This window comes from Pleurodeles waltl, chromosome 5, assembly GCF_031143425.1.
Source record: "Pleurodeles waltl isolate 20211129_DDA chromosome 5, aPleWal1.hap1.20221129, whole genome shotgun sequence".
In the NCBI taxonomy this organism is placed as follows: domain Eukaryota; kingdom Metazoa; phylum Chordata; class Amphibia; order Caudata; family Salamandridae; genus Pleurodeles; species Pleurodeles waltl.
The window spans coordinates 575,563,932-575,584,705 of record NC_090444.1 but is presented as its reverse complement, the minus strand read 5'-3'; the positions used below and the strand labels follow the sequence as shown (position 1 = coordinate 575,584,705).

At 45.1% G+C, this 20,774-nt stretch overlaps 1 protein-coding gene across 2 annotated transcripts in view; it reads left to right on the top strand.

The window, feature by feature from the left end:
* USP34 (ubiquitin specific peptidase 34) overlaps positions 1-20,774 on the top strand; it is a 1,940,069-nt gene that overhangs the window by 506,016 nt on the left and 1,413,279 nt on the right. For both annotated transcript variants that reach the window (XM_069234398.1, XM_069234397.1), the window contains 2 exons: positions 650-776; positions 881-1,025. In XM_069234398.1, the coding sequence (XP_069090499.1) occupies positions 650-776; positions 881-1,025 (272 nt within the window). The remainder of the gene's footprint in view (positions 1-649; positions 777-880; positions 1,026-20,774) is intronic.

Sequence of the window (20,774 nt, the reverse complement as noted above, 5' to 3'; positions counted from 1 at the left end):
CCCCCAGGGGCCCCACGACACCCGTTCCCGCCATCCTGTTCCTGGCGGTAAAAACCGCCAGAAACAGGCTGGCGGGAACGCCATGGAGGATTCGCCCAACCGGGGTTAATCCGGCAGGAAACCGCCGGACCCGGTTTTCCGACCGCCGCTTTACCGCCGCGGTCGGAATGGGCAGGGAAGCACCGCCAGCCTGTTGGCGGTGCTTCCGTCATTTTAGCCCTGGCGGTCGCCGACCGCCAGGGTTAGAATGACCCCCTTAGTGTCTCTGCAATTACACTTACCCTGGAATGAAAACTGCAAGTTGAGGTAAAGTCTGTGCCCTGGTACATTGTGGTTTTCTGGGGGAAGTATTACAAGTCACTTTGAAATTGAAACTCTAACGTTAAAGAAAAACTGCTGCTAAAGGTTTGAGCTCAACACTAGACACAAAGTGCATGCAGAGCATTTAAATCTATATCGCTACAGACTCCAAACAGATTGTTGTAGGTATTTAACACTTTCCTCCAAAACTAAAGGGATGTTTGCTGGAGACATTTCTTTATTTAACCAACTACCCATTACTCTGTAAAACGTTAAAGTATTGTTTGCATGTTTTTATTAGAGCTATTTGAATCAAAGTATTTATATGTTTTTACATTTGCTATTTAAGGTTTGCATATCACCTGAGGCAATGGCAGATTGAAGGCACTGGCATCAGCAGTCACTTGAAGGCTCTTAATGACAAGCAGTCATTACCCTTAAGAATTGTTTGTCAGCCAGCTGGGCTTCCTGACAAGGTAAACCTGTCCCTAATGCAAACTTGTTTGTTATTGTTTATTCATCTTTTTATTGTTTTGGAATCTGTATTTGAAAAACGTTGTTTTTCTTGTTTTTGGTGCAGATGACAATTGAAATGTATCCTAGTGATCAGGTAGCTGATCTGAGGGCAGAGGTTACTCATTGGTATGAAAATTTGCAGAAAGAGCAGCTTAACCAGCAAGCACAACTACAGGAATTTGGACAAAGCAGTCGGAAGGATTTTCCTGGTAAAGCAAGCTTGAAAAATCACTAGTCTGTTTTATTTTTTCTTGAAAATAACATACTGCTTATATAGGGTGAAAGAAGTGTGTTAAATCACAACTCTTGCTTCTTTATATTTGCAGTTAGACATGCCTTTCCTTGCAAGCCATCTTTTACTTATGCAAATAGTATTTCTTCTTTTTCTCCATTAAGAAGCGTTTAGTAATATTCCTGACACCTTTGCCTTTGGCTGCAGACCCGCAGAGTGTTCCACACTGCAGTGTGACGACAGCACAGGTTATATTAGAAACCTATTTTCCTATGTATTGACAAGTTGGGATCTAGAGGCCAGCTTACTATAACCACTTCAGTACATGTACGATGCACACTACCTGGAGGTGTATTACTAAGGAGACCCTTGTAAATTGTGTATAGAGTTGAAGCATCAACATTTTAATGGGATTATTAGGGGTGTAACCAGCTGTGAACAGTAATCAATGAATACATATTGAACTATTTTTTATGAAATGTTAGGACAATCCTTTTTATAACACTGTAAATACTGCACCTTTGAGCACTACTCCGTCTGCACTGATTTTGTTACTACATGATAATATATACCTGTTTTTGAGAATAAAAGAACTCAAAATGTCAAGAGAGTTATATTGCTTCAATAACAAAAGAATCTCACTGAACCATTGTTGTTCGTTCCTTAGTAATAGTCTAGAGGCATTAATTAGAGAGAAGAGGTAGGACTACGGCTTCCAGAAGGTGATTGCTTTCATGTGAATAGGCTTTGTCAAATTGACAGTGTAGGAAGCTGGCCGAGTGTTGGGTGAGTACCTAAGGTACTTACACCTTATAGCAGGTCCAGGTATCCCCTATTGGTGTAGTGTAGGCAGTGTTTAGAATCCAGGCTCTCTAGAGGTAGCTGTGGATGAGCAGCCAAGGCGTATCTAGGAGACATGCAAAGCTCATGCAATACCACTGTAGTCACACAACACGTACACACATGAAAGAAAACACTCAGTTGTACAAAAATAAAGGTATTTTATTTTAGTGACACAATTACCAAAAAGAACTAGAGGCAACCCTCCAATAGGTAAGAAACACACTAGATGTGTACACCTGTAATCAGAAATAGGTATATAAAGCAATAGAAAACAGTGCAAATAGCAATAGGCAATAGTGACCCTAGGGGGAGTCCAAACCATATACTAAAAAAATTGAATGCGAATGCAGGACCCCCACCTAGGTAAGTGGAATGTGTGAAGGGTAGCTAGGGGAACTAGGAAACCCCAAAGGTAAGTACCACAGTGCCCCGCAGCGACCAGGAAGAAAAAAGTAAGTTATTGGATTTTCCCAAAACCACGCAGAAGGAAGGAAAAGAAGAAAATGCAACACCCAGACAAGACTGCAAGAAACCAGCAGTGGATTCCTGAAGAGGAAGGAGGGGACCAAGTACAGAAGTCATAGAAGAGTCCATTGGGGGCAGGAGCCACTACCCACCCAACTGTGGTTGCATTAGTTGCCCGACGGTAGGGCGAAGACGATCAGGAATGCAGCCCTGGAGCAGGTCGAGTTCCTGGAGAATGCAATTGTCGTCCCACGCCAGATGGTTGATTTCTGTCAGTCAGTGGTGTGGAAAAGGAACTGCTAATGCGTCCCTTTATGACGAATTTACTCACTTTGGGACTCGTTTTAGGCCAATGAATCTTTTGACCCTGATTGAAGACACCTTAGGACGTGATAGCTCGTCTACATGTCAATCAATATGTCAATAACGTCATCAATATTTATTAAAACAATGCAATTCACCTTAGTCAAAGACATTTAATAAGACTCAGGACACCACCATGACCTTTCAGTCATGAATAACCACACCAGTTTAGCAAGGTTTAGTGATATTTATTCCCTATTGACTACAATTCTACTAATACGTTTATTAATCTCAAGACTAAGAAGCACAATAGCATAGTCACAATATGGCGACTGATAAGATTTCATCAAAGCAAGAATCACGAACATTAAAATATAACACGCCGTCAACATAAATTATCCTTAGCAGAGTAACATTAGCACATTATTCAACAAAGCATAGATTCAGTCATTTGTCTATTTGCGTCAGTTTAGTGAACCCCTTTCCTAACCTCGAATTAGCATTGGCATGTTGGGCTTCATATAAAACAATTTAGTAACACCAATTTGGAAAACATCTAGCTATGGTCTCTGTCAAAAGAAGCAGTTGGTACCTAGAAAGGAAAAGTAAACAGACAATCACAATTTCATTGTCATATAGTTACCCTCCGTTTGGGTCAGCACTCTGGTTCGGTCTTCGTCCTCAGGACATCAGTTGATTTGCCATCAGTCAGGAACTCAGCTCAGCAGGAAGGACAAAGGGTACTTCCCTCATAAGGAGGTAAAGTATAAACGTGCAATCTAAGGGCAAGGGTGGTTCTAAGTAAAATTAGCAAGTCACTAAGCAAAGTGACAAAGTGTCTGGATCATAGCAAATCGCATCAGCATCTCCCCTCGCTCTATCTCTGGTCTCTCTAGTTCTGATTTACTTCCTGGTGTCAAGGGTTTTTATCCCATTTTCGTTGTACATTCCCCTAAAATCTGGTTGGACAAGGGGTTGCACCCCACTATCTCCCTCCAATTAACTTCAAATTAGCTCATCGAATTTGTCACCCCATAACAGTTCTCACGTAGTTTATTGGTCCTTGTGATTGACGTCTTCAGGGGGTAGAATGTCCGGTATGATTTCATACTCTCGTGGTCCTTTGCGCATCTTCGGTCAGTGGCTCCATTGTCTGTACCGGTTTAGGCAACCTTGTACCTATGAGTAATCTACAGTGTTGCATTCAGCTAAAATGTTTCTATAAGCAAGATTAATTTCATGAGAACGGATCTACTACAGTTACATTCAGCTTCTAGTTTGGAGGAAAACAAGAGTTCATGCCCTCCAGCAAATCAGCACACTGCACGTTAGAAAAACACATTTAATATGAGAGTCAGGCAGCTAGGCCTGACTCATGCTAACTAAAGTCTAATGATTTATTAGCAGAACATTTAGCAACGTAACCTATAAACATTAGTGTAAAACATAATAATTCATCAATATTAGTCATTTTCATTAGTCTCCGTATATATTGATGGCCACTCCCTGCGGGCACATTTCAAGCACACGTTTCAGAAAAACATATTAATAAATTTTCTATGCGGCATTATTATACATTAGTTCATAAACATTTCATGTTAATATTAATTATATAACCACCGCTCTCTCACCACCAAAAAGCCCTGGCAAAGGCAGAAGTCGCAGTGAAGTAAAAGTGGAGCTGCTGAGAACTAGCAAGGTCCAGGAGGACTCAACCCATGGGGGAAGTCCTACGGGGACCCTAAGCAAGGCAGATAGTCCACAGAAGAGGCAGCCCCCACAGGAGACCCACTGGAAGAGAAACCAGGAGTAGCTGAGGAGCCCATGCAGCACAACTGTAGAAGGGTCCCACACCGCAGGAAAAACAAGCAGAGGGCTGCGTATCACAGGAAGGGGTGATGGGGCTACACAGAGCCTGAAGATCCCTTGGAGTAGATGCCTACAAGCCTTGGTAGGTGCAAGAGACGTGGTGCATGGGGGTACGGTCCTGCGTGGGAAGGCAAAAGCTTAACTCCTCAAAAGTTGGACAGCTGGCAGAGAGGACCAAGAGGACTACTCCAGACCACCACCACCCGTGATGCAGAATCCACTCAGCTCAGGATGAGAGGAGATCCACGCAGCCAGCCGTCGTTGCTGTTGGTGCCTGCAGATGCAGGGGAATGACTCTGTCACTCCAAGGGAGATTCCTTCTTTCTTCTCATGCAGCTTTCTGTCATCTGAGGATGCACATCTGGGGAAATGTTGCAAAAGCTGGAAGGAGCTGTGAAAACAATGTTGCAAGCAGGGTCTTCGTCATTGAAGTAGATTGTCAGTTCCCAGAGGGTCCAATCGCATTTCCAGTGGCTAGAAGTCGAAGTAAAGTTTGCAGAGAAGTCGTGCTGGAATCTTGCAAGCCAAATCTGAGGACCCACCCAAGAGAGAGACCCTAAATAGCCCTGAAAGGGGGATTGGTCACCTGGCCAGGTGACCACCTATCAGGATGGGACTCTGATGTCACCTGCCCGACCTGCCACTCAGATGCTCCCAGAGGTCCTTCCCAATCTTGGATTCAAGATGGCAGAACCCAGGGACCCACTGGAGGGACTCTGGGCACCACCCCTGGGGTGCTGATGGACAGGGGAGTGGTCACTCCCCTTTCCATTGTCCAGATTCGCACTAGAGCAGGGACTAGAGGTCCCTGCACCTTGTAGACTGGTTTATGCATGGAGGGCACCAAATGTGCCCTTCAAACCATACCAGTGGCTTGCGGAGGCTACCCCTCCCAAGCCATGTAACACCTATTTCCAAAGGGAGAGGATGTTACCCCCCTCTCTCAAAGGAAATCATTTGTTCTGCCTTCCTAGGCTTGAGCTGTTCAGACAGCAGGAGGGCAAAAACCTGTCTTTGTGGTAGCAGCAGCTTGGGCTGGCCGGAAATCCCCAGACGGCCGATAGGAGCAATGCTCGGGGTCCTCTAAGGAGCCCCCAGAGTGCATGGAATCTTACTTCCAATACTGGCAACAGTATTGGGGTATGTTCCTGACATGTTTGATACCAAACATGCCTAGGTTCGGAGTTATCATTATGTAGCTGGACATAGATAGTGACCTATGTCCAGTACATGCATAAAATGGCATCCTGCACTCACGAAGTCCAGGAAAATGGGACTTGAGTTCGTGCGAGCACCTCTGCTAGTGCAGGGGTGCTTTCACACACAGGTACTTGCACACCCTGCCCTCTGGGCTAGGAGGACCTACCATAGAGGTGACTTACAGTGACCTGGTGCAGTGACCTGTAATGAAAAGGCTGCATGCACCCTTTTACACAGCCTGCAATGGCAGGCCTGCAGATACGCTTTGCACGGGCTCCCCATGGGTGGCATAATACATGCTGCAGCCCATGGGGATCCCCTGGTACCTCAATGCCCTGGGTACCATATACCAGGGACTTACATGGTGGCACCAGTATGCTAAATCTGGGGTGTGAGTTGGTCAAGTAACCAAGTTTGAAGGGAGATGATATAATCACTGGGGTCCCGATTAGCAGGATCCCAGTGAATACAGTCAAACACACTGACAACAGACAGACAATGGGGGTAACCATGCCAAGAAAGAGGGTACTTTCATACAGACAGTCATCAAAGTTATTTCCTGACATTTGTTTAGGAATCGGGTGAAATTCAAAGACAGCAAATGGTTGTATATTGTCAGAAATATGATTATCTGTCTCCAGGGGAGTTTTGAAATGGAAGTAGCTGTGGGTCTTCATATTATACAAAGCCTACCAAGAAGCATGTCATGTGAATACCATCTGTGAGTATAATGTTGTGCTTCAGCATTACTTATGACATTGATTGGCATAGTTCAAACAAGTAACAATAATAAACAGTGCCTTGTCAACTCACCCTGTTGTCCAAGGGTAGTTTTTTGTGTTTAAAATGTATACTGCTGTTGGCAAGGTGGCAGTAGATCTGGAAAAGTTCTTAGAGCATTAACAGGCTTGCAAGGCAATTGTAGGGGAATAGTTGTAGCTCCTTGCAAGGTGCAGATGGCAGATTATAGCAATATTTTCATCTATCTGTTTTTATTGATGATAAAGGACTCAGCCTGCCGAATTACCCAGTCAGCCAAGTGGCAAACACCTTAAAAATCCAGGCACGTTTCCAAAGTTGCCCCTAATAAAATCATATGCTTTTTGACAACTCTTGTTCCCTGAAAAGCAAAAGTGGTTCCTAAATAGAGGCAAGAAAGATAGAGAGAGGGAAAGGGTGCACAATCCAAGATCCTGTTAATCATAGGACTGTCCCTCACAGATGAATCAATTGCACATAAATGCATATATGTCCCTCCCAATACCCCTCAGCCACCGAAAGGGATAAACATTTAACACAGCTATAACATCACCTCTATGCTTAGCACAATGGGTTGGAGAAATGCTCAGCCTCACCAGCATTGCCCTGGCTGCCAAAACTCAGGAACTCATGTGATCCTTAGTTTGTGAAAATATATCAACTTTTTCCCTTCATGTCTCACTCTGGGCTTAGAGGGAAACCACTTAATTGCTTTATAATCTCAGGAAATCAGCTGTTCTTTTTTTGTACTCTGTAGCTCCTGCATTCTTTGCAGAGTCCCCTTAGTATATGTCAGGGAGCATATGAAAGCTATCATGAGCATGTGTTGCAGCTCTCGTTAGCCCTTTTTTGGCACTCCTCAGTGCCACAAGGATTGTACATGCATCTGAAACGTTACTAGATGGGCTCTTTGTGGGAATCAATTTGGTAGTGTGTGGACAGTGACTCAACAACAGAACTTCTCCAGTATTTGATCTTTCATAGATTCACATGCTTGATTCATTCCACGTCATCGAAGTGGGGTGTCCCATGGTACCATAATAAAGCAGTACACAGTGTTATAGTAGGCTATAATGAAAATGACCAATCACTTTAATACCCTTGCATGGCCTTTACAATGAACCAAAGTCAGCCAATCAGGCAACAGCACTCTCTAGAACACTTCGAGACAGAGGCTCCCTCATATTTTCTACCAAATGTCTTGTGATGAAGTCTCCCTGAGGTCTGCTCAGTTTTTCATCAAATCAGTGTTTAAAAACGTATCTACTGCCATGTCAGAGTCATGTAAGAAAGGGCTTTTCACGCCCTGTGGTAAGAAAAGACTTCATTTTGAAGACCCTCCACATAGACTGTATCTGCTGCGGGTAGCGTCAACATAAGGTAAAAGACTCCAAGATCGGTCTTACCTTTTTCACTGAAACCTTAAAGGATAGGGACGAGAGGCTTCTTCTGTGGCTTCAAAAAGTTAAATCAAAAAGATCTCCCTGTTCTGAGGAACAAGACAGTGACACCTTTTCCACTTAGGAAAGGTCACAGCAGAGGGAAAAGTTGCATGACCAGGGGAGTTTAGAGGGGTCCAGAAATGCCTTAAAGAAGACTCATCCTGAGTCTTTCAAGGACAGTTCAAAAAAGGAGAGGAGAGAAAAAAAATCTCTTCAAAAACTGATGGGTGCTAGCCCACCACGCCATCTTTAAAATCTGGAGTACATACTCCAAAGTTCTCTTCAGAACCATCTATGACAAAGCATAAAACAGCTTTAAGACTCTTGACAACCACCACCTTGCGATCTAAAACATCATTGTGGACGACAGTGACTGTTACCACAGTGACATCAACGACGGCTACAATTGCGACGCCATCTTTATCATCGTCAGTGTCGATCACAATAACAAAAGTATCATCGACTAAGGCTCTGACAACAACATCTGTAAAACCGTCGACGACAGCGCTGTCCACTAGAATAACTTTATTGATGCTGAAGAGTTCCAAAAAGCCTTTTGCAGTTGGCAGCTACACCTACGGATTCGACAACGATGTCGTTGACAACAGCAAAAATAACTAAATCATTCATTCTGCCTAAACACACTTCCCCAAGTAAAGAGTCTCTTTTCCCTCCTAGTTATCTCTTGGACGTGGAAAAATCGGACAGTGAAGGCCCATTTGGGACTGTTCACACACCCCTCTGATCCTCGTGTAAAGTACCACGATAAGGCAGAGGAAGATGAACAGTATTACAAGGAATACTATGAACCCCAGCAGACAGACTATGCAGAACCACCCAGACATCACGTGGAGCATTTTCAACAATATTGCCATTATCATTCACAAGAAAGTATGGTACAGGTTCCTGTGACAGTTTTCAAAGACCTTTAAGGGATGCTGCAGGACTACTATAAAAGGTTTCCTAAGCCCAAAAGACCAACATCCCTGACACAACCTAATGCCACACCTCCGTCTCCAACAACACAGGCCTATTCTGCCAACTGTGACACCGGGGATGACTCCTGCATTCAGCATTGCAGCTCCTCCTAGGGATGACCCCTCATCATTGGACGAGGTGGATGGAGAGATTCCAAACAATAACAACAAATGGAATGATTATTTGATTCCCACTCCATGGCCACATGCTCTTCAACCAGTAGACTTACCTCCAAATGAAATCGGGGGTTTCCACAGCTTGATGGAGAGGGCGGCAAAAAGGTTCCAGCTGCTAATGTCAGTCAAACAGTTTGACTGCTTTCTTCTTTGAGTTCAAGGAGCCTGCAAAGAAGTCTGTGCGAGCCATCCTGATAGATTATATGTGGGAGGAGGGGTAAGGGTTATGAAGTAACCTGCGATAGTCACAATTACCCTGCCCCAAATAGATAAAAAGTACAAGGTACCAGAAGATTCACCTGCCTGCTTAATTGGAGACCCAAAGCCGAACTTAGTCATCTCTCATTCGACTCAACGCTGTTCCAAAAGTCCCTCCATGCCTAGCTCAGCTCCACCAGATAGAGAGGGTAGGCTCCTGGATAATGTAGGCAGAAGATTTTCATCTATGTCTGTCATTACAGTTTGTGCTGCCAATACCCTGGCCATCATGGGCCGATATGATCAGCAAATGTGGTCTGTCGTTACTGCTTATAGACTTGGTGGCAGAAGATAGATGATTGGAGGCAAAAATAATTCTGCAAGGAAGGGAAAGAACATCCTCAGAGATAATTGACTGAGATATGGATATCGCTTCAGCAGGCTTTGGACACCTAGCAGGGGCTGCTGTTTTAAGGAAACAAGGTTGGCTGAAAGGAAAATCTTTCCAGTTTAAGGTTCAGTAAAAGAAATCCTGGATATGTCCTATGATGGAGAAGCCCACTTCAAAAAACATGTGGATGGTGCTTTACAGGCCATCAAGGCTGATACAGACACTGCAAAATCTTTAGGCACCCTGAAGTTTTGGAAAGTAACCTTTTGGGGAGCATGAGGAAGAGGTTTTGCTTCATAAAGAGAGGGTATCAACACCTAAAGCATTTCAGGCCATCTTACACCAGCCCAGTCGACCACCACCTACACCCACTTTCTAACATGCACAGGCCGAGATGGAAATAGACCAACCAAGGTAGAGCCACAAATAGGAAACAGTGACCCTCTCAAGTGCCGGTTTCACCCAAACCTATGCAAGCTGTGGATGTAAACATTTCCAACTTCTCCCACCAGTGGTTGCAAATAACATCAGGCAGGTAGGTTTTACACTTTGTCACTCAAGGTCATACCCTGAAGTTTATCAAGAGGCTGCCACTCCTTCACCAAAGGGAGTGCACCCACCATATCTTCACCTACTCCGGAATTAGGTCCTCACCATGTTGAGCAAAGCAGCAATAGAAAAAGTCCCCCTGTCATGAAAGGGAATGGGTTTCTAATCCCATATTTTTCCTCATAAAAAAGAAAACGGGGGAATGGTGACCCATTTTGGGTCTCCAAAAATAAAACAAATTTTCATGAAAACAATCATTTTACATGGTCACCCTTCCAGGCATCTTGCATTTCCTCAACTATGGAGACTACATGAGAATCATGGATTTACAGGATGCGTATTTTCATATTTCCATTCATCCCAAACATTGCAAATTTCTAAGATTCACAGTAGCCGGCACTCACTACCAGTTCAATGTCCTCCCATTCAGCCTCAGATCAGCTCTCCGCATCGTCACGAAATGCTTATCCCCTGTGGCAGCTTCTCTAAGGAAAGGTTATCCCATTGCTCAATTGGCTTATAAAAGCACCAACAGCTAGTCAAGCGTCAAAAGCCACGGAAGCTTGTCTAACATTGTTCAACAACTTAGTTCTCACTGTCAACCATAACAAATCATAAACTGTTCCATCAAGAAAGATAATATTCCTGTGAGCGGCTTTGGATACCATCCACGACAAAGCTTTAGGACAGGCAACGAAGACGCAGAGATCTACACCAAACTCCCGGGAAGAAAGTCTGTTTCAGTTCATCCTGTTCAAACCACCACTAGGGATGATTTCTCGCCAATAATTCTAGTCCCTTTCTCCCGCCTACAAATGAGGTGTCTACAGGTGTCTACAGGAGGAACTAGACTAGCAATGGACACAGAAAAAGGCATCATTTGATGATCTAGTGAAGATGAGAAGCATTAACTTGACTGTTACAGACCAACCATCTTTCCGAGGGTCTCACAGACCTGATTTCGTAATAACCACGGATGGCTCCTTAGAGGGCTGGAGCAGGTACCTTCATGACCTGCAGATCCAGAGAAAGTCTATGGTCCAGTTGACCATGCATATCAGTCGACTGGCGCTCAAATCAATTCTTCACATTCTTCTTTCCTACCATGGATAACAGGCTTGTCAGTGTTAGTTCGTACAGACAATACCACCAGTATGCATTTTTTAAACAAGCAAGGGGGCACAAGATCGCTAGCCCTTCCCAGGGAAGCTCAGGAAATCTGGAGCTGGCTCATGAAGCAAAGGAGCGTGCTTCGGGTGTAACATGTTTCAGGGGCAAGAAATATCTTAGCAGACTTGCTAAGAAGAACACTGCCCACCTGCCACAAATGGGAACTGTGAGAAGCTGGCCTGGTATGTGGTGAGCACTTATGGTGTTACCATCTTATACCAGGTCCAGGTATCCACTATTAGTGAAGTGTAGGCAGTGTCTAGGAAGCCAGGGCTCTCTAGGGGTAGCTTTGGATGAGCATCCAAGACCTATCTAAAAAGACATACAAAACTTAAGGAATACCACAATAGTCACACACCACTCCACACATGAAAGTGCCACACAGTGTTAAAAAAAAAAAAAAAAAAGGTACTTTATTAGGGTAACACAATTACTAGAATAATAATAGCAAATAAACTATTATACACATATTAGCAATCGGGACAGAGCATAAAAAGCATTAAGCATTGGAAAAAGCAATAGAAAATAGTGAGGTCCCTAGGGGAGGGCCAAATCATGTACTAAGAAAATAGAATGTGAGATACAGTCCCACACCCAAGGATGTGGAATCGTTAAAGGGGGGGTGGAGGAACTAGGAACCACAAGAGGTGAGTACCAGAGTGACATCCAACGATCAGGAGAGCAGAGGTAAGTACCTAGTTTTCCCCAAAACCAACAGTACAACTTAGATAAAGGATTGTGCAAGACCCTAACAAGACTGAAAGAACCCAAAAGTGGATTCTGGCAGAAGAGGACCTGCAAAGGAAGGGTACCAAGACCAGTTAATGATGGAGTGTCCGGTCGTGGCAGGAGCCATTACCCAACCTTCTGTGGATGCTCTACCGGGTCTATGAGGGACAAAGAAGACCAGCTGTGCAGCACAGGAGATGATGCAGTTGGTGTCCCACGTCTGCTGTCAGGTTGCAGTGGGTCAGTGGTTCAGGAAGACCACCAACAAGCCTTGGCAAATGCAGAGGACTGAAAAGAAGTGTCGCAAGGCTGAAGAGTACCAGCAAGGTCCAGGGGGACTCGACCAAAGGAGGGGAGTCCGGGGTGACCCTGGGCAGTTGGGAGGGTCACTAGAAGAGGAGGAAGCCCCCACTCAGCACACCTGAAGCAGAGAGGAGACACTGCTTGGCAGGAAGAAGTGCTGCGGCCGGGGCTACACGAAGCCTGGAGATCCCTTGGAGGAGGAGCAAACAAGCGTTGGTAGCTGGAAGAGTCCCAGTACTGTCCTGCAAGGAGAGACAAGGGCGTACCATCTCCCAAGCTGGACAGCTGGCAGAGGACCAAGGGGACCACCCCAGCTCAACACCTGTGATGCAGGATCCACGCAGTTCCGGAGGAGAGAAAATCCACACAGCTGGTAGTCGATGCATGGTTCCTGCGGATGCAGGTGAGTGACTCTTCACTTCAAGGGACATTCCTTATTACTTCTTGGTGCAGGCTGGAGTCTCGTCGAGCTCAGAGGATGCACAGCCAGGGAAATGTTGCAGTTGCTGGAAGGAGCCGGAGAAAGAATGTTGCATAGCGTAGTTGTTGGATTTGAGGCCTGTTGGCTCCTGTAGAGTCCAGTTGCGGTTCCAGTTGATAGAAGATGAAGTAAACAATGCAGAGGAGTCCTGCTGGAGTCTTGCATGTTGAATCTGAGGACCCACCCAAGAAGGAGACCCTAAATAGCCCAGGAAGCGGGATTATTCACCTAGCAGGGTGACCACCTATGAGGAGGGGCTGTGACATCACCTGCCTGACCTTGCCACTCAGATACTCCCAGGGGCCTCTGCACATCTTAGATTCAGGATAGCAAAACCAAGTGGCCACCTGGAGGAGCTCTGGGCACCAGCCCTGGGATGATGATGGACAGGGGGGTGGTCACTCACATCTCCATAGTCCAGTTTCACACCAGAGCAGGGACTGGGAATCCCTGGATTGGTACAAACTGGTTTATGCAAGGAGGGCACCAAATGTGCCCTTAAAAGAATACCAGTGGCTTGAGGAGGCTACCCCTCCCAAGCCATGTAACACCTCTTTCCAAGGGGAGAGGGTGTTGCCTCTCTATCCCATAGGAAATCCTTTGTTCTGCCTTCCCCTGCCCGAGCTGTTAAAGCACCAGGAGGGCAGAAACCGTCTGTGGGGTGGCAGCAGCGCAGGCTTCTCGGAAAACCCCAGGAGACTGATAGGAGCAATACTGGGGGTCCTCTAAGGATCCCCGAGAGGGCATGGGATCATAGAACCAATACTGATACCAAACATGCCTAGGTTCGGAGTTACCATTATGTAGCTGGCACAGTACACAACTAAAATGGTTTCTCTGCACTTACGAAGTCGAGTGTAGTGGAGCATTAGTTCGTAGAGGCATCTCTGCTCATGCAGGGGTGACCTGGTGCAGTGACCTGTAGTGAAAAGGTGCATGCACCTTTTCACGCCAGCTGCAGTGGAAGGCCTGCAGACACAATTTACATGGGGTCCCATGGGTGGCACAATGAATGCTGCAGCCCATGGGGAACCTCTGGGTGCCTAAGTACCATATACTAGGAACTTATAAAGGGGCACCAGTATGCCAATAGTGGGGTGTGTAAAGTTCTAAGTAACCAAATTTAGAGAGAGAGAGCACAGTCACTGGGGTCCTGGTTAGCAAAATCCCAGTGAAAACAGTCAAAGCATACTGACAGCAGGCAAAAAGTGGGGGTAACTATGCCAAAAAGAGGGTACTTTCCTACAGAAAGCAAATAGTGAATGTGCATTCTCTGAGAGCACTTTCAGAACCGTTTTGGGCAATTTTTTTTCATTTGGCCTCCCCAGGCTGTTCTCCAGAAACAGCTTTTGTGCAGAGTGGTGCTCATGACAGCACGGTAGTGTCAAGCCTGGAGTATCCACAACAGAGACACAAAGAAGTGTGAGCTCCTTGCACGTGGCTCATCAGCACCCATACTGAACAGCAATCATGAAAGGCTGATCTCACCTAAAGGACCTTTCACACTCAGCAACAGAAACTGAAGTCTCACCTTTCAATTCCTTCCATCTACCAAATTGCAGTGCTTCAGGAAGATTAATCAGCAGCCCCTGTCAAGCAAGCCTTTTTCCCTCTTTTCCCACTTCATTGTATAGGTCCCCTCCACTTCCACTGTCTGGGAAAGCAGCCACACCTCCATCTTTTGCTTTGCACAGGAACAGGTCAAGGCTTCCCAAATGAAATCACAAGCCTCTGTTGCTATGGTTCACTCAAACACTATGCATGTACTACACAGGCCATATACACTCCCATGCATTAGGTGCACAGAGGATGTTAGTGTAACTATCTTAGTGTGTAGAAGTGGAACTTTCCAGGAGAGAGACAGCAAGCCTCCACACCAGTGGCACCGATTAAGAGGTCTGGTTCCAACTACTGAGTCACAGAATATGGCACACAACCACAACTGCTCTGCATGATAATTGATGTCCTGTAGTCCACTGTCAGATAAATGAGGCCAATCTTAGTGGACCCTTTCAGGTCACAGGACTGGTCTAGGATCTGTCATGTTAAGGGGACAGGCTTATGCTTTCATGAACTCCCTAGAGATTGATGGCAGGGTGAGCACGACTGTAAAAGATGTAGAGAACATTACTGTCCCAACATAGGAACATGAATGCACTACTTTCACCCTGTCAGTGTGAATACACACACAGAATTAATATCCTTCCACTGCATCATTTCTCCACATGATTGCTATGATGTGCTGGAGCTCAGCATATGCCAGTGCTTCTAGTGGTACTATGAAATTGAGAATCGAATTTTACACTATTGTGCAATTTGTATGTCAAGCTTGTCAGACAGTACAGCCTGTCTGGTTGCAGAAAACCTGTTGTGGGTTTATTAGGAGCTTACAAGACCTTACAGTTCTCCCATTGATTACCATTGGTTGCTTTATTGCCACTCCGATTTGTTTGCTTCCTATTTATTGGCTTCCTTGTCCCAACTTGTCCGTCTAGTTTGATCCTCCCCTGGAGCATAGCCTCTTTACCTTCTCTCTAATCGGCTGGCTTCCATACTTCCACTGCTTATTTTTAGGGAGCTACTTTTTACTTTAAAGTGAAGCACTGCATTGAGTACATGTGTTTTTAGCTGCCCCCCTTGTGTGATTCTCCCCACCAAATACCTGCCCCTATACTGTATTGCTTTTTCCCTCGCCCTCCACGCCCTTTGTTGCGTCACTATCTTGTGGAGTAAGCTCTGACTGCCCTGAAATAGTAACCCCTACACTATGGGCGTCGGCTACACTACCTCCCTGGTGCGGGTCACGACAAGTGGCCGACACCAGGGAGGGGGTTAAAAACTCCTCGGGATGCGTTTTTTATTTAAAAATAGCCCATATATATATATATATATATATATATATGTGTGTGTAGCTACAGATACACATGCTGTGCATACGTCTGCCATCTAGTGTTGGGCTCGGAGTACTTCTTCGAAGAAGTGTTTTCGAGTCACAGGATCGAGTGACTCCTCCTCTTCGGCTCCATTGCGCATGGGTATTGACTCCATGTTAGATTGCTTTCTTTCCGCCATCGGGTTCGGACGTGTTTCCTTTCGCTTCGATAGTTTGAGTCAGAAAAGTTTCAAAACTCTCTATTTCTCGTCAGTATTGTTTCGATCATGTTCCATCTTCTATCAACACTCCGGTATTGTCGGATCAAACATCGTTACTCGCCCTTTAGTGTGCCCGCGCCCAACTTGGGCCTAGTCGGGCCAACCGCGTGCAAGCCTCATGGACCGGACTCCATTTAGCCACGCTAAATTCCTCAACACAGACCAACATCTCGTCTGTAATCTCTGCCTTTCCCCTGACCATCGGGAAGAGAATTGCAAGGCCTGCAGATCCTTCTGTTCCAAAAAAACGCTCCGAGACAGAAGAGCACGGAGACTCGAGATTGCATCCAAAAGCACCAAACGTCTTGACGTCGAAGAGGAGGAGATCATGCAGACTGCTGTTTCTGTTCGAGGATCCAACTCCGAGCAGAAGTCTGAGGAGGACAGACCGGTCATGGCAGGACAGCACGTGAGTACGCCTGTCCCTGTCCCAGCCAAGCCGAAAATATAAGGCCTTTGGGACGCCACTGCCGGAAGGCCATGGCTTGACCCGGAAAAAGACCTTTGGTGACCAATCCACAACTTCGGCACCGAAAAAGACCACTCCTCCCCGAGCCAAGCAACCATCGATCTTTCGAGTCGAAATCTCAAAAATCATTTTCAGAGCCGAGACCATCCTCAACCCCCACTTTTTTGATACCGAAAAAAAACGCTTCAGAGCCAAAAAAGGCAATTTACACAGAGGAGCATGGACTTTCACAGGCACCTAAAGCCATAAAGCTACTGAGAAACATTCCCAAGTGGTGGCAATTGATGAAAGGCAAGCCAGGATTCACATCCATAAAGACATTGGTTTTGGAGGAGGTGCCGTTAAAATTCTGCCAAAGAGGAAATTAACCTTTCAAGACGAATTGGACACTGCACAGCCTCCAGCTAAAGTGCGAAGAACAAAGGAGAAACCTCCACCTCCTCAATTTTCTCCTCCTCACTCTCCACATTTACTTATCCCTCCCCCTACTAGTCCTACACCTATGCAATCACCAGCACACTCATTCAATTCGGAGCAGGACAATGTGGATCCATGGGATCTTTATGATCCAGACCCCATTCCAGATAACAACCCAGATTGCTATCCCTCTAAGCCTTCACCACCAGAGGATAGTACAGGCTACACCCAGGTCATAGCTAGGGCAGCATCCTATCCCAATGTCGCCATGCATACTGAACCATTAGAGGATGACTTCCTTTTTAATACACTCTCCTCTACACATGCAACTTATCAGTCGCTTGCCATGCTCCCCGGCATGTTAAAACATGCTGACCAAATATTCAAGGAGCCAGTAAAAGCAATAATAATTACTCCTAGGGTGGAGAAAAAATCTAAGCCACCTCCTTCTGATCCTGTCTTTATCACTCAACAGTTACCTTCAGACTCCGTAGTCTTAAGCGCAGCCAGAACAAGAGCAAGCTCGCAGTCATCAGGTCATGCACCCCCACCAGACAAGGAGAGTAGGAAGTTTGATGCTGCAGGGAAAAGGGTGGCATCTCAGGCAACCAACCAGTGGAGGATAGCCAACTTTCAGCCATTGTTGGCTAGATACGATAGGGCCCACTGGGATGAGATGAAAGACATAATTCAACATCTCTCCAAAGAACAGCAAAAGGGCACAACAAATAGTAGAGGAAGGCCAAGCCATCACCAATAATCAGATCAGGTCAGCCCTAGACTCTCAGCCCTAGACTCTGCAGATACAGCAGCCAGAACCATCAACCCTGCTGTAACCATAATAAGACACATTTGGCTTAGATCTTCAGGATTCAAGCCTGAAATACAACAGGCAGTCCTCAATATGCCGTTCAACCAAAAACAACTTTTTGGCTCAGAGGTGGACATGGCAATTGAAAAAAGACTCGGACACCTAAAAGGCCATGGGTGCTCTGTATACCACGCAATACAGGGGATCCTTTCGTAAGCACCAATATAGAGGGGGATTTAGAGCACAAACTGTCGAGGCTTCCTCCTCACAGCCAAAGTCAGCCTACCAACCTTAATATCAATGAGGTGGTTTCAAAGGTACTTATAGAGGCCAGTACCCCAGAGGCAGGGGAAAATATCAAACAGCAAAACAAGCCTCACAGCAAACTAAGCAGTGACTTGTGCCATCCCTTCCCAATTCACACCTCACCTATGGGGGGAAGACTGCAAAGGTTCCACAACAATTGGCTACCCATTACCACAAACAGCTGGGTATTATCAATTATCCGCAATGGCTATGCATAGAATTGACACAAATTCCGACAAATATTCCACCAAAACCACACAAGCTGTCCACAGACCATATCGCTCTGTTGCAAGAGGAGGTAAAATCTCTATTAATCAAACAGGCAATAGAAGCTGTGCCACAAAATCAAATAGGGACAGGAGTTTACTCACTGTATTTCCTCATTCCCAAAAAGGACGAAACCTTAAGGCCAATATTAGATCTCAGAACCCTCAATCTTTACATCCTGTCAGAATATTTTCACATGGTAACACTACAGGATGTTATCCCACTACTTCAACAACACAATTTCATGGCAACATTAGACCTGAAAGATACGTATTTTCACAAACCCATCCATCCAGCTCACAGAAAATATCTCAGGTTTGTCATTCAAGCAAAGTGTTATCCTTCGGCATAACAACAGCTCCCAGGGTGTTTACAAAATTGCTGGCGGTAGTTGCAGCCTACCTAAGAAGGCAACACATTCATGTCTTTCCATAGCTCAACGATTGACTAATAAAATTACACAGTGCCAAAACCATGCGCATTATGTAATACAAACCCTGCACACCCAAGGGTTCTCCATAAACTACCAAAAGTCACAACTACAACCTGTGCAAATTCAACAGTATTTAGAGGCAACACTAAATACTCAAAGAGCACCAGCAAGCCCAAATCAGCAAAGAATACAACCATTTCCCAATATAATAGCACAAATACAGATAGGCCAACAGTACACTGTCAAATTTGTGATGAAAGTATTGGGCATGATGGCATCCTGTATTGCGATTGTCCCACATGCAAGACTTAACATGCGGTCCTTGCAACAGTGCCTTGCACAGCAATGGTCACAGGCACAGGGTCAACTTCAAGATCTAGTGTTGATAGACCGCCAAACATACATGTCCCTTCAGTGGTGGAATTCCACAAACCTAAACAAAGGGCGGCCATTTCAAGACCCCGTGCCTCAGACCATACTTACAACAGATGCATCAATGATTGGCTAAGGAGCTCACCTCAACAATCCCAACATTCAAGGACAATGGGAAACCAAACACAAACAGTTACACACAAATCACTTAGAGTTGTTAGCTGTATTCCTAGCACTCAAAGCTTTTCAGCCTCTTCTCACTCAGAAGAATATCCTTATCAAAACAGACAGCATGACAACAAAGTATTACCTAAACAAACAAGGATGGACGCATTCGTCCCAACTCTCCCTCCTAGCCCAACAAATTTGGCAATAGAGGCAATCCACAACAAGATTCACCTGGTACCACAATACCTTCCAGGGATACACAACCAATTGGCATATGTTCTCAGCAGAAATCATCAACAAACACACGAGTGGGAGATTCACCCTCAAGTACTTCCCCAATACTTTCAACAATGGGGAACACCAGATATAGATCTGTTCGCCACCAGTGAAAACGCAAAATGCCAAAACTTCGCATCCAGATACCCACATCCCCTATCCAAGGGCAATGCTCTATGGATCAATTGGTCAGGGATATTTGCTTACGCTTTCCCCCCTCTCCCACTCATTCCAATTCTAGACAACAAACTGCGTCAAAAACACGCTCAAGTTAACACTCATAGCGCCAATGTGGGCACGCCAACCGTGGTACACCACACTGTTGGATCTCTCAGTAGTACCTCACATCAAACTTCCAAACAGACCAGATCTGTTAACACAACACAAACAACAGATCAGGTACCCCAATCCAGCAACGCTCAATCTAGCAATCTGGCTCCTGAAGTCTTAGAGTTTGGCTATCTAAATCTTCCAAATGAGTGTATGGAAGTCATTACACAGGCAAGAAAACCTACCACAAGGCATTGTTATGCTAATAAATGGAAAAGGTTTGTTTTCTACTGCCAAGCAAACCAAATCACACCGTTAGATGCCTCCATACAAGACACTGTGAGTTATTTACTACACCTACAAAAAGCAAATCTCGCTTTCTCTTCCATCAAAATTCATCTCACTGCAATCTCTGCTTACTTGCAGATTAAACACACAAAATCACTTTTTAGAATACCAGTTATTAAAGCCTTTATGGAAGGACTAAAAATGATGATACCTCCAAGAACCCCACTGGTGCCCTTGTGGAATCTTAATATTGTACTTACACGACTCATGGGTCCACCTTTTGAACCCATGCATTCATGCCAAATCCAGTTCTTAACTTGGAAGGTAGCATTTCTAATAGCCATCACTTCACTACGAAGAGTTAGCGAAATACAGTCGTTAACTATCGAAGAGCCCTTTATACAAGTACACAAACATAAAGTGGTTCTCCGCACAAATCCAAAATTTCTGCCAAAAGTCATTTCACCGTTTTATTTAAACCAAACTGTGGAGCTCCCAGTCTTCTTCCCACATCCAGACTCAGTAGCAGAAAGAGCACTGCATACATTAGACATAAAAAGAGCACTAATGTATTATATAGACAGAACAAAACCATTTCGGAAAACTAAGCAATTGTTGGTTGCTTTCCAGAAACCCCATA